General features: G+C 41.9%; 1 protein-coding gene across 2 annotated transcripts in view; it reads left to right on the top strand.

The window, feature by feature from the left end:
• Positions 1-339: 339 nt before the first annotated feature.
• The window catches only part of map3k21 (mitogen-activated protein kinase kinase kinase 21), a 27,510-nt gene continuing 10,402 nt past the window's right edge, over positions 340-17,447 (top strand). For both annotated transcript variants that reach the window (XM_012814309.3, XM_031579460.2), the window contains exons 1-4: positions 340-2,041; positions 14,110-14,290; positions 14,986-15,134; positions 15,506-15,681. In XM_012814309.3, coding sequence (XP_012669763.2) covers positions 1,261-2,041; positions 14,110-14,290; positions 14,986-15,134; positions 15,506-15,681 — 1,287 coding nt within the window. In that variant the 5' untranslated portion in view covers positions 340-1,260. The remainder of the gene's footprint in view (positions 2,042-14,109; positions 14,291-14,985; positions 15,135-15,505; positions 15,682-17,447) is intronic.

Genomic DNA, 17,447 nt, shown 5'->3' with positions numbered 1-17,447 from the left:
AGGTCCATGTTACATCACTGTATCAATTACAAGTCAAGAAAGCCAACATTTGAAGGACTAGCCTATATTTTTAAGAGGCAGATATTTCCAACATCGGCCCACTTTACATTTAACATAGCCTAATTGTGCGTTAAATTGGACTTATTTAGCTTATAGTAATAGTTAGGTAATCGAGTAAGCTAATAGCAGGCTATTATAAATTGCCCTTAGGACCAATTAACTCATCCCTCCCTAGTCCCTATAGCTTAACTTTAAAGCAAAGTTTAAACTTTCAGTCCTGTCTCCTCCCCTTGTTTTCCCCTCACTGATACATTTACCACGTGATCTAAAGGCACCAATCCTATAGCAGTTCTCCTGGTCAGACGGGTCGGTGGAGTCCAGGAGCGATGGCGGCGCTGTGTGGATTGTTTTGAGCCAACTTGCTGAATCTAACGTTATGCGATTTTAAGTCGGGTCGCAATTGAGGAGTTAGACTGGGACAATTTGGAATGCTATGAGAAGACAGCAGATTTCGTCGGGAAACAGTTGAAACAACTTTTTGTGAAACTCTTGTCGTTTATTTTAACCTGTCAATGACCCTACAGGTTGCTTAAACTTTTTAAAAAGTGTGTGAACTAACGTTAGCCCAAGTGGCTAGCTCGTCGTTTATGTTGAATCGTTTTAAAATGTAAATTCCAATGACTGAGTTATTAATTGGTTTGTGGACGAGCTGAGTTTGACTGTAAAGTTCGTGTCATTGATTGTGAGGGAAGAAGTCTAACGTTTTTGCGCTTCCGAACCCCAAACCAACGTTCAATGGATAATGTAAGCTCAATTCTTGATCATGGCCTAATTGCAATAATTTCAAAACCAACTAGCGAGCTAACATTATAGCGAAATGAAAATAACCCATAGCGTGAAATGTATCACCCATTTCATTATATTAACTATTCGACTATGTTATGTATTTGGAGCACAGTCATAGTTGTATTGGATTTTTGTAGCGTTGGCAAACACTTGACGCGACAATACAAAGACACATTGCCTCTCTAGATTGGCTACGTGGATGGCAGAGGCCACCAGCAAGTAGTCATGTAGCTTTGCTGATCTCTGTAACACTTCTATGAGATTCACAGAAAGTTTTCTTTGCGTCTTTTTTACAAGTGTCCTGATTTCCTATTTTAGGCTATAATATAAAATATACAGAGTTCCAGTGCTACATTTAATTATAGTTTGCACCAACAACCAAGCACCTTATGGTGCGGCGACAGACACCAAGACATGGATCTTTCCAAGGGTGGTTTCCCAAACGGTGAAGGAGGGCCGAGCGACAGTGGAGACCATGCCTGGACAGACTCCCCCACTGCCAGGTCTTGGGCTCATTCTGCGCCCTCATGTCCTCGCTCTCTCTGGACAGCGGTCTACGACTATGAGCCTAGCGGAGAAGACGAGCTCAGCCTACGGCGTGGGGACGTGGTGGAGGTGCTGTCCAAAGATGCCGCAATATCGGGTGACGAAGGGTGGTGGACAGGCAAAATCAACCACCGTGTCGGCATCTTTCCTGCTAATTATGTTACCTTTCAACCTGCCATTTACAGACTTCCCGCCGGTGGCTCGGTGGGGGTGCGAGAGCAAGTCCCGAGTGCCCCCGTGCATATCCCTTTTAGCGAACTAGTTTTAGAGGAAATTATTGGAGTTGGTGGTTTCGGTAAAGTTTACCGAGGAACATGGAAGGACCAAGAGGTTGCAGTCAAAGCTGCTCGACAGGACCCCGATGAAGACATTGCTGCAACTGCAAACAGTGTTAAACAAGAGGCAAAGCTTTTTTCTATGCTACAACACCCCACCATCATAACGCTTCAAGGGGTATGTTTAGAAGAGCCGAACTTGTGTCTTGTCATGGAATATGCTCGTGGTGGAACATTGAACCGGGCCTTAGCAGGTAGAAAGATACCCCCACACATTCTTGTGAACTGGGCTGTTCAAATCGCCAGAGGCATGCACTATCTTCATGAAGAAGCAGTAGTCTCCATCATCCACCGAGACCTGAAATCTTGTAACAGTAAGTAAACACATCCACCACCCCCACCCCAAACACACACACACACACACACACACACACACACACACACACTCTCTCTCTCATACAGACTTTCATGGAAAGTAGGCCTGTTTCATTGCCACCTTATCTCTTTGCAAACATGCACTCAGGCATGTGTTACTGCTTCTTATATCAAGGTGTCAACTCCAAGGAATGTGAGTTTTGCAATTAGTGGATGAATGATTAACAGTAGAGTTATTGTATGTGAACTACACGGCACCTTGTGATTTGTTTCACAATACAGTTTGGTCTAATGTTGCAGTAAACCTGCCACATCATACCTTGGCTCACTCAACACCGTGCATGGTGGTCAATATACTTGAATTGAGGAGCAGGAGTTTGGGTTATTTGATAAAACTATGGGACCAATCCTCAGGTCTATCAAAAGTATGTAACATCACTTGTTAATCCTTTGCTATATCACTGATAGGTGTAGGTATATGAAATATGTTTCATCAGTTAGCCTATTTGCGGCCTTACAATAAATATTCCAGCTCGGTGGACTTCATTTGTGTGTGACTAGGTGAATGGTTATCTCCCACCCTCATAGGAATGGGTCGAAGACTCAAATGTGTAGCTTTTTGTCATTATGATCTCCACCCCTTAGCAGAGATTGTTGTTTATTTACCTCCCTAGGGGTGTTGGGAGAAGTGACTAGTATGCTCTTGAAAGAATCGTTGGCTGAGTTTTCAATTATCTGTTTGTCTGCATCACTGTACCCATTAATAACCACTAAATATAGTAAGCTTACTATTATCTTTTTGTAGCTGTCTATGTTAATATGATGCTCTTGGATGCAGATGAGGATCAGATGATTTTTTTTTTAAATAGACTGTTGGGCCTAAGCTTACTACTAATATGTGATATCATTCATCCAGGTGGATGTCATCAATGATAACACACAGGTATTATCTTTTAGCGTTTTTTCCCCACTGACAAGGATGCTGCAGTGCCTGAGTTAAGGTTACAGAAGAGAAATTAGGAAAATATGAGGAATAAATAAAGAGGAAAATATGAGGAGCATATTGTGGGCATCTTTCTACCACTAGCGTTGTCACATTTTTAATTCTATCAGTTTAAGAACTGGATTGACTAAGTATAGATTGAGATGTAAGCTCAACTTGTATAACTACATTCAAGTAGTCAGTGTGTCTGGTAGAGTGAAAAGAGTCCCGTCTGGCAACACTGAACATTATCTATGCGGGTAACACAATCACTGAAAACTCAATGAGAACTAATGGGTGAATAACAGACAAATCTTTACAGTGTTGTCACCTGTAGTAAAGAAGTGCAATCTTATCCTGATGGAGAGCCTATAAATGTGATGGATGTTAGCAGGATGAAAAGGGGCTTTGTAGTTAAGGGATCACCTGTGCTTATTTGGGACAGGCCCCTCCAGCCAAAGAGCCCCCTCAGTGTCTCTATACAAAAAAGCAGGTCTGACAACCACTGTTTCCCTCTAGGGTAGTCACTGGACTTGTGAATGTTTTTTTTTCTTCACAAAAACGAATGAGTCCTTTAGCTGTACCTGTTTGAAGAGTCTTTCAGGTAACACGTCATTTATGCTGTATGGTGTTTTCAGTGCACTGAAGTTGGCATTGAGATCTCTGTTCCAACTTTTTTGTGTCCTTTTGGGACCTAAATTGGGTAACGCCCTCACCCAAGTATTTCTCAGTTGTGGTTGTTGTCACATTCACCCATTATATCTGTTGCTTCTGCTTTCTTTTTATCTCCACGCAGCGCTTTGCACTCGGTCACAGAATAACTATTTTCTAAGCCACCGGTCGATGATGCAAAAAAGAGAATGAGACTTTTCATCATGTTGTCCCTTAGTTTTCAGTGCTAGTCACTTGTAGGACATCCTGTAGTATGGGAGGCTAGAGACAAAACCAATTTACCACTTGATTTTTCTGGTCTGTATTTAACATGCTAATGTGTTGCTCTCTATAGGTAGAGTTTTATTTAGGCACAAACGTATCCTACAGGCAACCCCATGTACATTAAAGGAACTGTTGATGCAGAGCTACAGATGCTTTTCCAATGGTATGGTTTATTAATATGAAGTGATTCTATGTGTACCGAGTTGAAATTCTATATTTGTTAGTTGTGTGGGAGTCCAAGGCTGCCAAATTGGCCTACAGAGTGTTTAGTTCTGCTTGCACGTAGGTCTGTAGTGTCTCCATGACTACTTTAGCCAGTACAGTTTGACAGATATTGGATCTTAAAACAGTTTTAGTGGTGTAGCTCATTAGCGTTAAAAGATGTTCACCTGTTTTGGTAGATTGCTTCATGCGCATGCAGGAATGTGTCACCTTTGAGGGGTATTTTTATAGGCAATTAGTTGTAGTGTCATCTTCAAACTTCCACCAGGATCTTTGAAGGGTTTAATGTGATGCTTGTGGCCAAAAATGACTGAATTTGCTGCTGTAAAAATAGTGCAATGCAGTCGCAATTTTTTGGCCTACGATATGTTTTTGCATTTAAAAACGAGTTGAAATCTCTGATCATTGGTGACAGTAACCTCTATTAAGACTTATAGGTAATAGATTACTAATGTACTTAGGGACATTATTATCACATTACAAAAGTTAGTCAACTGGTTGAGTCACCTTTAACTCTTCATCCTTTTCATTTTGAACTAGATTGCAACATTAGTCAAGAGAAAATGATGTAAGATCATCATAATGATATTAAATGAAAGAGACGGATCCACATTTGTAAACATGACGTTCCAGGGGGCTGCAGTTCATGTCGTGTAGTTTAATGATGACTGGTATGGCTGAATCTTGTTGGATGCTGTGGCAGATTCTATACTGGGTTTAAACTGGCTGAAACTGTGAATTATTGCTGAAAGCGCTCACAATACTGCAAGGCTTCAATATTTTCTTGCAGAAATATTACGTGAATTTAAGAAAATTGCAACCCATGTAAGTGTTGCAGGAAGCACTTGAATTTGCACAATCGCAAGATGGAAAATTCCTGGAAGGACTGAATTATTTTTTATAGTACTGTATATGGTAACAGCAGCACATCTCAGTTAGCTACCCAGGCTATGCCCAATCCCGCCAAAATATAAGAAAAGTTTTCACAGCACAGCATTGCCAACTATATCGCCAAAAGACACAAGTTAGCATTTATTTATCAGTGCCAACTGTGCTGTTGTGTGTTTGCAAGGTCTTTGCATGCCATTTTAGGTAGTTTCTCCTTACTGTTGCTTTTGCTAAACTACACTAAATTCGTCTGAACCGTAAAACAGAGTTACAACATAGCAGCTGTACACATTAAAGACAACACGCATGCTTCAGACTGTGTTTTTATGAGTGGCTCAGTGACTGCACTTTTAATTGCATCCATTCTCTTAGGGTACTATGGAGACTAGTCATGGCTAGGACCTTTCCAACAATGTGACTGTTGTTCACAGATGCTTAGGGTATGGGGTCAACATGGTATAAGAGCTCTGTGGAAAAGTGGCACAGGAGAAGTGGGGTCCTACCAGCCTCTTCTTCTACAGGGACCAAGGTCAGTTGAGGTTAGAGGGCTTGACTAGCCTTTGACTGAAGACCAAACCATGGTGGTCATTTTGATTTAGCAGTTGTCATTGTAGGACGTAACTCTGTTGTGTGAGAGGGTTAGCTGACACCACTCGTTCATTGGCGGGAACTATCTCTACCCAGTTTTTACTATATGGACACAGTGTGCTGGGTTACAATTTCAGGTTGAAATGCATTACAGTGCGTATGATGGTGTGTTTGATCATAAATGAGGATGTCTTTGTGCAACATGTGTAAATATCGCACAGTATAGCCTAGGTTGGCATTTTTGCTGCTGTACTACTGCAGTTGGCTCCTCCACCTAATGGTGTACCCTACTGCTTTTCCCTTCCAGATACTCCATAATGGACCTAGAAGGTTAGACTGGATAAACACTGGTGTGACTTCTTGTGTTTGCATTTGTTTTACACCCTTGCACAGGGTGGAGACAGAGCTAAGTGTGGTTTGTGTAAATGGCCAGAATGACCCAGTGAGTCAACAGGCATTGCCCAAGACTGACTGAGCGGCACATGTTATATAGTAAAGATACTGACCACCGTTGTGTAGACATGGTAGCCTAACTCTGTGCCGGAAACCTACCATGGTTACGATTTGTGGAATTTAGCAAAAGTGATTTAGCGACAGTGACGTCTTCACTTTTAGCACTTTTATTTCCAACATCAATTGAACTGAACTGAGTAAATTCAAATATCAGTCAGTGTCAAAGGAAACTATTATGGGGAGGTGGATTATTTCACATCAATTTCATCAGTTCATATGCTAATACAGCTACCTTAGAACGTCTGAAATTGCGCATAACAATTATTGATGAGAATGGGTTGTGGCGGTTTTAAAAGTCTAGCTCCTTCCTCTGGTCTTGTCGTCATCAAAACCTTCCAAGATGGTGTGTTGATATTGGGTCAGCTGGTGAACACTGTAAAGCAACTGAAGCAAGTGGGAGATCTCTGGGTGGGGGCCATGGGGGTGCTTAAGTGGACGCGAAATGAGGTCTGTGTTTGTTCAGCTGGGCTCTTTTCCGAAATGAAAGTTGGTTCTCATTTAAATCCACAAGATCCAGCATCGGCCTGAAACACTGGGCTCAATTTGGGAGTCGCGTTTTTTGAGTTGCAGGTAGCTTTTAGTGTAGTCCTTACCTGTGTTTTAAGTCAGGTTGGATGAAGGCATTTGCTAAACGAGTAATTGCAGATGTACCCGATAGTATACTTAATAACTATTCTCCCACTGTGCCAGTGATGTTCTGTAATAGTTTTGTAGATATGTTGCATGTATGTGGGCATTCTACGTATGAATTTGTCTGACACTTTTCAAAGAGATTACTGTTTTGAATCGCTTTCTGAGCTTGTGTCTTGGTATGGACTGGCTTCACAGTATTCTTAGAAATCATTTTGGGTGTAGTTGTCCACAGGTCACTTTCAGAATCAGTTCTTGGTGTGTTCCTAGTAACCATTCCAGACTGTGATTTCTGAATGCTGCACGTTCACATGCAGGGGACCTTACTTAGGTTTCCAAGAGTAACGTGGCTAATTGTTTTAAATAATCAATGGATGTGGCCATGTGAAATGTTCACTGTGTTCTCGAGTGACTGGGGTCACGTAGCCACTTGTTGGAGACATTGGCTGTGTCACTTTGGCTACACTACACTAGAATCGTGTTCCAATCGTTTTTACAGTATGTGTCTTTGTCTTATCAAGCTCCTGTTTCATGGAATTGGAGTCTTGTAGAATCCTGTTAAGCTGGAGCCTACACAGTGAAGTCCACTCACTCTGTGGACATTAGCCAGAGAGAGAGAGGGGTGTTGTCTGCCTACTGAAAGACAAATGCAGAGCCATCGTCTTTGATTTCATAGGCGGTGTTGTCACTCTTGTGCTTAATACTGTTCACTGTCAAGTAAAACTTAAAATGCATCTCTGTCTGAACTCTGGTTGCCCCTTTTAGAGGGTGAAAAGAGTGGCTTTAGACAGACAGAGGAACCTCACTGACTTAGTCGGGGCCTAGCAAAGTCACTGTTAACGCAAGTCAGTTTGTTTGCCTTTCCACACGATTGTGACAATCAACAGTGCTAGCTTGCCAAGCTTAATTGAAAAACTAGCATGTTTGCCCAGAGCCCTAGTGAATACACCACCCACTGGGGGGCTGAGCTTTTGCTTTTGCTTAATGCTCTGTTCGTCAGGAAACCGCAAACAGCAAACAGCCCTACACAACCCCATTGGCTATTCATTGGCCAGAGATGCATTGTGTTTTTTTGTTTGTTTTTTTAAACTGAAGGACAACACCGGGAGCTGGGACCCAGATGTACAAGCTGCACCTCGTGCAGCCCATAGTGTGCGTGTGTGTGCGTGTGTGTGTGTGTGTGTGTGTGTGTGTGTGTGTGTGTGTGTGTGTGTGTGTGTGTGTGTGTGTGTGTGTGTGTGTGTGTGTGTGTGTGTGTGTGTGTGTGTGTGTGACGAGAAGTCACAGAAACAGGACTGTGTGTTTGTGCGTTCCTTAATCTCTTAATGCCTCACTCTCTGGAATTCTACTAATGAGAGGCCAAAAAGCTTAACATAAGTTTTCACAATGGAGTGGTCAAGCACCGGTTGCTAGGTAACCATCAGCCTCAAGAATGCCCCCCAACTCCAGGGTTCTGAGAGGCTTATTTTCATTATATCTAATCTCCCCACCCCACCCCACCCCCCACAATGGCTGCTACTCTCTCTCCTGCTACTGCTGCTACTGGTGTTGTTATTGCTCTTGTTAAGTAGAGGCAGATTCATCCTTAATTGTAAACCAGATTGACGGAAGATTGGAGATGGTGGCAGCATCCTGCTGGCTGTCAACACTGAAACCTGGCTCAGAGCCAAGATCTCATAACACACATTTTAATTTCGTAGTTTCGAGCACGCAAATTGAAAGGTGCAAAGAATCCCAAGCATGTCGGCTGCACACTCTAGAAGACGCGCACACCACAGCACACCACACCACTCCACTCACGCACACACACACATTCTAAGTGGGTCTCATCCAGAACAATGGCAGGCTGTGGCAGCCGTAGCCAGCGCCTCTCAATGGTTGCTATTGTCACAAAGGTGATTTCCCGGCCTCTGTGGAATGGCCACCGTAAATATCTGCACTAAGGAATGGGGGCGGGAGACAACGGAGCCCGATGGCTGATCGTGAGGTGACCCCCTTCCTCACGTCCCCTCCCATTGATGGCCTCCCTTTATGAGATGAACAACTTGGACCCAGCTATGCTTTTGTCACCAGTGTACTAAAGAGGTCTTGAGGTGATCCCATTATAATATTTTTCTGCCTAACCTATAGGCCAGTGTGTTACAACTAATACACTTTCTTATATATAAATTACATACATATGTCAGTGGACAGCAATACAGTACACAAAAGTGAATAAACCCCTGTGCAATATCCCCCTTGCAGTTCTTCAAAATTGAATAGTAGGGTATTTGCTGTTATGAAAAAATTGAAAACTAACAGTACGAACTCAATGCAACAAAAGTCCATACCTTTCATTACTGAGATTCAAATCTTTCATATTTTTTTTTCAATACTGCATAAGTCCACCTTTTTTTTTGCTGACAGACTCAACCCTCCTCTGCATGGAGGATACCGATACCAGTGTTGCACACATTTCCAGAGAAATGTTCTACCATTTTTCTTTTTTCAACTGCTCTTTAAAATACCCCAAAGGTGTTATGTTGGATTGAAGTCAGGCGACATACTTGGCCATAATTTTCACTGCCTCTTATTGGCAGTGTGATTTTGATCGTTATTATGCTGGAATATTCTTCTTCTGCAGAGCTTCTGGAGAATGGCAGCCATGTTGTCAGACAGTATTTTGGTGTATCCACAGGCATTCCTGGTGCCATCTATAAATGTAATTTCCCCACCACCTTTTGCACTCATGCAGTATGAACAGGCAGAGAGGGAGAACTGCAAATCTTATATAGGTCCCATCTTTCCCAGGTGTGAGCAGTCCGCTCATTATATCCCCAGTGCTGCCTACAGTCCATGCCCGGCCACTGCACAGACTAAGAGGGGCGCAGTGGGTCATAGCTACATTTGTCTTCCATTTTTTTCCTGTGCCATGAAGAATAAAAAAAAAACCTCTTATGACATATATTTATTTGAAAGTAAGCAATGCCACTGTAATACACTTGGCTTATTTGAATTTATAATGGAAAATGAATGTCTACGTTAAACAAATGTAACACAATGCATTGCACCGAATCGTTCCGTATTAAAATGTATCGTCCCTGAATTGTATCGTAGCCTGTGCCAGTGTCTGAAGGCCTTTGTGTGTGGCAAACACAGTGTCTGAGGCACAAATGTGTGAGGCATCATTTTTCTGGAGAACGGCTCACGGCTCTGATTAGTAATACTACGGCTCGTTCTATACCTCCTGATTGCTGCTGCAACTGTGTTTTTCTACTGATTTATAGTTGGTCACCGATCTTCCTGTATCCTTTTCCTCACAATCAGATTTTTCAGTTCCTCTTGCAATTCTTTGACATGCAGATAGACACAATTTTAAGGAAGGTCTGGTGTTCACAGGTTATTTTTTAATCATGTTAATACAATTAGGCCATCAGAGGTGTGCTCAATCATTGGTTATTTAAGTAATATTGTACAGAGTTGTACTCACTTCAGTTACACACTGTAGATCTCTTGTTTTAATCTTTAGATTAATACCAAATTTTAGCAATGTCTTGTCGTGGAACCTTTTGAGGAGAATGTAGACAAATCTTTAAACAAAAATTAGACAAAACAAACAAACTCAGACTGGGCCCCCTATCTTCAAGCCGGTTTTAGTTGTAAGCTGACCGAGATCTAGGGGAGTTTATGTTTCAAGCCAAAACATACTTTAGAAGAGGATTACACCCTAGATAATATTTAGGTCTATGTTATAAAGCTGTTAGTTGCATTTCGTAGGCTAAAAAGGGTAATTACAGTTAATTTGAGACGTCTAGGGCCTAGGCTACAGTTACTGCGTTACATTTCACCAGAGTTAAAGACAGGATTTCTATATTTGGAATTTATATTCTTATTATTTTATGTTTTTATATTATCTTACTCCTCGACTAAAGAAAGTTGAGATCTCCTTACCTTTCATGCAGTACAATGTTTTTCTTCAGAGAAGAACAGAGAAGTTAATGATGGCTAAACCTAGATTGATGGACAAGTTGACAACTACCGACCCTACAAACTGTAGCTCACCTTGTGAAGTTATTTGAAGCAGAAACACACAGGAACATGCAACAACACAAAGAAACATGAGTATATTATAATTTCTACCTTGTTAAATCAAGAACACATAATCAGTTTTACTTTGCTGAATATACTCTTTAAATGTCCACGCTCACAATGAAACATTGATCAGGCTAGTAAATCTTAGCAGGAACTTAAAAAGCAGCATCTACCACAACCAAAGAACTTTTGTAGATGCTTGTACATGCCTTAAATTTCCTTAGGCGTTGAAATCATTTCAAGACTGATTTCATTGCTTGATAATTCTGGGATGTCTTTTTATTTTTTAAGATAGCAAAGGAGCATGGTCCATTCCAATTATTTCTACCAGTGTTGTACTGGTTTACTCTAGGATACAGTACACCCTATTGTGTACATTTTCCTAGTTTATTCATAACAGCTAACCAGCATGCTTCCTGTACATGAAATTAACAATAAGGTTTATTCATATAGCCCTTTGTAACAACAGGATGTACGTAAGTACTTTACAGAAGTGGAAACTTAAGACGCATTTGTACAGTGGTAAAATAAACCTGAGTGGGAGGAGATCCACGTGGTGGGATGTTCTACCAGTCAACTACGTCAGCTCTGTGGGCACGTGATAACGTTTTTGACAGAAGCACAGAATGATTTTGGTGTTTGGAAGAAATAAAACACTGACCACAAACACCTCGCAGACTAGTAAATTCCCATGGCACAAGTCAAATTAACAGCCATAGACAGTGAGTGAGGTCACCATTTCCCACCATAGACATTGGCTGTTCCAATAAAATATTCAGTAAGGACAGAAATTAGTACTAGTACTAGAATTAACAACTTTAATGTTCCAATTTTAAAGCTAGAAGTTAAACTAACTTGAAGGTATGTTCAGCCTTTTGCCACCTGTGTTAATTGCTACATTCACGGTCAGGTTCCCAGACTGTAGTCACCCCACCTTGTGCTGCTAAAATGGATGCCAGAGGGCTTCTAGGGTCAGACATACGACACCCCTCTCCTATTTCAAAGGGGAGCTCCTCATAGTGGTGGGTGGGGTGGGATTAAGGTATCGCGACCCCCTCCAGGATCGAAGGGTCACTCACGCCAGCAGGTCATTTCAGAGGGTTTGAATTATGTGGTGGTATTTCTTTTTCTAGTTGTTTCAAACACAGGTGTGTAGGTCCCTCTTGACTGATAAAGTTCACTGGGATCTGTTAAGAATCGACGATGGAAGGATTTTCTTTGCAGCTGGCATTTATTTATTTACTCAAGGTGCAGTATTTTCTTGAGAGCATTTCGGTAGACCGACAATTTTTTCCGGCAGATGAACTCATGACTAATGAGGTTGATTTGTATTAAATATGGAGGCAGTGTCACCAATCAGTCAATATGGGTTTGGCCTATATTTTTTCCTAGACTATCTGCACTCAATTTTCTCTCTCAAAGTCTCTGTTTTCATGTCGGTATTTTGCTGAAAGTGAGTCCGTGGTGGTGAATTTGTTTTGTTTGTGACATAAGAAATGCAAAAATCAAATATGTATCTTTGTCTTGGGAAAAACTCCCAGTATCTCTTCAAGTCTTGCTTCACACAGTGTAAAACCAGGAGGTGGTAAACCTTTGCCACGCAGGCATGCAGTTTTGGCATCCTTGTGACGAAACCATGGTAACACACGAACACGTTCTGGACTGACTGTAACAGAGACTTCCTCATACTTGAGCTTTGCTAGAATTAGCTGGGCTGTTGTGGGGCCCTGCATTCTCAAATGAGTACCAAACCAGTACAGCTGGTTTTAAAATAGAATCAAAGGTATTTGTTGTTTTCTTTTAATTAAGTTTTGACATTTTGCAATAAGAACAAAAGAGAGTGAAGTACAACTGTTTAACTAGTAAGTGCATCAATCTTTTTTCCAAAGTTGGCATCAGATTTTTGATGGAGACGGTTGAGTGGCTGTAATTGATGCATGGTGTGAGAATCTGAAGGAAAACCAAGATGACAATAAAGAGAAAAGAGAAAGGGAGTCAAGGCCTGTGTTAGGAAAAATGGCAACAATGGGATCCTCCTTTCTCCTCCTTTACTCTGAGTGGTGCTCATTTTCCCCCCTACACACCTGCATATATTAACCGGCAGCTGTGTTTCTCTGTGTGTGTGTGTCTCTGTGTGTGTTTCTCTGTGTGTGTGTGTCTGTGTGTTTCTGTGTGTGTGTGTGTGTGTGTGTGTGTGTGTGTGTGGCAGAGAGGAGCTTTGACTGGCCTTGTATGTATCCCCTGCCAGGCCATTGCCTTTGTGGTTATAATCTAGTGGTTCTGGGCACTAGCATTGGAGTCAAGGTCTTTGTGCTGGTTTTATCTTTGACTGTACAAAAATAGATGATAATTAACCATCAACACTGCAAGACAGTGGTTTAGGAAGAGGGTCTCCAGCTGTCCTGTGACGTGGTTGGATCGTCTTTTTGTCCCATCTGTTTTGTCCCATTTGCAGTCACGAGAAGTTTCTCAAGGTCAAGAAGAGGAACACAATGTGTCTAGAATTACATTTTTAGGCCATATCAAAAGTTTTTTTTTTTTTTTTTTTTTTTTTTTCTTCCCCCTCTTCTCATCTCATCTTTTTGAGCCAACTAGGTCATCAGATTTAGCAAGTCTGCTGTCCGCTTTCATTTGCAGTTACTGCAGATCAATCCCCAGTCCTAGTATAGTATTCTGATCCCAGTATATCAGGTCATGATCATAAAGAATGTGCTGCTTTAATATGTGTGGTAACTGAATAGGCGTTCCCTACATTTTTATATTGTTAGTCACGAGTGAAAAGGCACTATGCCAGTGGTTCACATGTCCGTAAATTCATATTACACTCCAAAGCCCAAGAGCAAACAGTTGCCATGGAGCAATCGATCCCTTTTTATCTCTTTGGTGTGTATCCAATTAAAGTAGCCTGCGTAAGGTGTTGCCTTACACAGAGGTGGGGACGTTTGTGCAGAATGCAAGGTACCTGGGGGAAGTCCCGATACACTATACCTACCTTTAACCTAATTATCGACTCACTCAGGGACTTTGTACCATGGTATGTGTTTTACAGTGTGTCTAACCTTCACCCTATCTATTTCTGTCTCCCTCTCTCTCCCTTTCCCTCTCTCTCTTTCTTTCTCTCTCTCTCTCTCCAATCTCTCCATCACCCTCTCACTGTTTCTCCCTCTTCTCTTCCTCTGCCTCTGTATTGCTTTGTTCTCTCTCTCTCTCTGTTTCTCCTCATCCTTCCTCTTCCAGTTTTATTACTTGAAAAAATAGAGAATGATTACATTGGCCGGAAGACCCTGAAGATCACAGACTTTGGCCTGGCACGAGAGTGGCACAAGACCACTAAGATGAGCGCCGCAGGCACCTACTCCTGGATGGCACCCGAGGTCATCAAGTCATCGCTCTTCTCAAAGGGCAGTGATGTCTGGAGGTGAGGTTGCCCCCCCCCCCGCCAACTCTGTGACTCTGAAAACTTAAGTATGCGTCCTTGTCAAATTAACAAGAGCGCATACTTAATGGCTAGATGTCAATCCAAATCTAAACCTCAATTGAATACAAGGATCATGTGAATGCAAACATATAGGGTGAACCTCACATTCATTTTTGAATACAAGAGCATGGAATGAAACAGAAATAGCCATAGTATTGAGCCTAGTCCTGTAGTAGACAGCGGTCTGAATAGATATCCTCCATATAAAGGTTTTGTCTGGATCTACATTATGTCACCTTACAGTAATTGCATTTATTCTAAGTTGAAGAGTAGAATAATCGCTCTTATGTCAAATTAAAAGCTCAGTTTTAAATTAAATGTATATTATATATAAAATACAGGCCCCACAGTGGGAACTCAATGCAACAAGTCAGGGCACATTTCATTACTGAGATGAGGCCAAGATAAATTAGTTTGGCTTAGAAGGGGTTCAGCATGCATTTAGGTTCAAGGTGTGTTTTGGATATCAGGAAATCAATATGCTATTACGTTGACATTAGTAAGGCGCAGTTTAGTTAGTGTTCTCTTACTGGATTTATTAATACTTTCTTCAAGAACAACTGTTAATATTATCAGATTATCAGATCCTTGAATAATAATGCTGTATTGGAAACCCACTCCCCTTTCCCTGCCAGTTATGGGGTTCTGCTGTGGGAGCTGCTCACTGGGGAGGTTCCCTACCGAGGGATCGACGGGCTGGCGGTGGCCTACGGAGTGGCCGTGAACAAACTCACCCTCCCTATCCCCTCCACCTGCCCCGAGCCCTTTGCTAAGCTCATGGAAGGTTTGTAGTGTTGGGTCACACCTCGCCCTTGGGCAGCCCAATGGGATGCACAACACGCCACCATTGACCCAAACTTGATTACAGAAACTGCTTTAAAATACCCAAGTCATGTACAAACGTCAATACAAAAGTTTAACCAAACGTAAGAAGTGAAAGAAAAGTAACCAATAAAACACCAGTTCAACAAGTCAAGTGAAAGTGCTGCTATTTATGTATATATAGAGGAAATGTGTCTGCTGATGTCATAAACCTAGGCTAAAAACAGTAAACCTAAAACATTTGTGGTTTAAATCGTATGTTTTTCCTGTTTAATAAACAGGATGCTCAACGCGAATCTAAATTGGAGTGATCCATGTCCATTGTCTCTGCAGAGTGTTGGGAACAGGACCCCCACATCCGGCCATCGTTCGCGTCCATCCTGGAGCAGCTGACCGCCATCGAGGAGGCTGTGATGGCCACCATGCCCCAGGACTCCTTCCACTCCATGCAGGAGGACTGGAGAGTGGAGATCCAGGAGATGTTTGACGAGCTACGCACAAAGGAGAAGGTCAGCTTTGGGTCTAAACATTTTTGTTTTATTTGTTTGTATTTGTTTTGGTTTGGTTTTCTTTAGGTAGGTGTGTAAGGTAGAGAGGTCTGGCCTTTGTGTGTTGCCACTTGGATACATGTTTAAGGAATGTGAGCTCTGGTCCTGTGTATTAGTGTTTTAGTAACTGGGCTGGAATTATTCTGTTGCACTTGCTCCCTGCTCCAGAATGGTTCTAAGGCTGATGTTTTTTGTGCTTCTGAGCAGGGGAGTGGTTAGGGCAGGGCTATTGGGCTGAAGCCACGGATATTTTTTCTATAGTCCTAAACCTCAGTCTACCAAACAATGGCTGACTCTTCTGATATTTGAACAGTTTGATGTTAACATTACATTTATTTGAACACCTCGCAAATGTTTTTTTTTCCATTATCAATGCGAGTAACCTATGGCGATGTCCATGTCCCATGTCAGTGTGACTTAGCATAAAGGTGTTTTCATGTAGACAAGCAGTGTGGGTAATGGATGTGGTAATGTTAATGTCAGTCAGGCAGACGGCAGCCCTGCATGCCATGGTCTGTCTTTAGGCTTACTGCTTCTGTGTCAAACTCTGTCAAAATAGTGCATGTAGCTGTCAGAATTTAAACAATGTACCCAGGGAGGATGCCCCTAGACATCACTACAGGTCTGGGCTAAGCCCCTAATGTTCAACTTCTAGCACGAGTGTCACGACTTGTAAACCAAATCTAGCACGTAGATTTAAACCGGGTTTGCAGGAATCGGCTGCAATGTCAGGACTCTTCTCTTTGTTCTGTGCTGCATAATGTGATGCATTCATTGTGAGACCTACAACGTCCTTGCCAAAAGCTTAAATTAATATAACTACCATTTTTGCCGTTTGAGTCATGCTGTTTACACCCTCATGAGTTATGATGGTAAACCACAAGTGCCATTTAAACCTGGATGTGCCTTTCGGTAGGCGTCACCAGACTGTCCTTTTGGTAGGTGTAACCAGATAGTTAAAAAAAGATTATACACAGGCCAAACATTTGAATTGTGCACGAGCTCCAGCAGTGTAAACATAGCCAAAGGTTAAAGTGCCAACACTCATCTTTGATCTCATCTTTTGAGTCTGTGTGCATTCACTGGATGAATAGTGCACATTTGACTCCTTCTTGATTTGCATGAGTCCACTATGACCTCTTTTTTTAGTTTGTTCTTGTTAAGTTTGTCGGTTCATTTCCTGATTTACAAATGTGTCCTAGTATTGTGTTGCACTGTGAGCAGTGACCAATGAACTGTTACTCCGTGGTTGTTCTTGATGAAGGCCTTTGTTGAGGCAGGAAGCCAGAGCGAATGCAGTGTGTGGTCACGTCTGCCACAAATGGGGACACGAGTAACAAGTGAGCGAGTTTCTCCCTGTGGGCTACTTGCCTGTTGGCCTAGTGCTTGGACTGACATTGCTTCTTATCCACTGTTCTTATTTTCGACCACTTAATTAAACAGTTGCAGTATAGTCGGTCAGTGTATTTGATCAGTGTTTTTTTTCCGCTGCAACTTATCACAGTATCAATAATAAGGTACACTTAAGTGTTAATGTTGTAGGGAACACGTGTTGATAAGAGGATAGATCAGATTATTAATAAGTTGATATACTTCAGTCTAAGTGTTCACAGGAACACATTTCTGCCTTCCACTTGAGTGAATTAAGGACAGTTTCTCTGTAACAGATTAAATCTGGCAGGCCTAGTGTTTTGATCGCCTTTGCTTTTAATTGGTTAGTTTTTGTG

The sequence above is a fragment of the Clupea harengus genome, chromosome 13 (assembly GCF_900700415.2).
Source record: "Clupea harengus chromosome 13, Ch_v2.0.2, whole genome shotgun sequence".
NCBI lineage: Eukaryota > Metazoa > Chordata > Actinopteri > Clupeiformes > Clupeidae > Clupea > Clupea harengus.
This window is presented reverse-complemented; position numbering and strand designations above follow the sequence as displayed.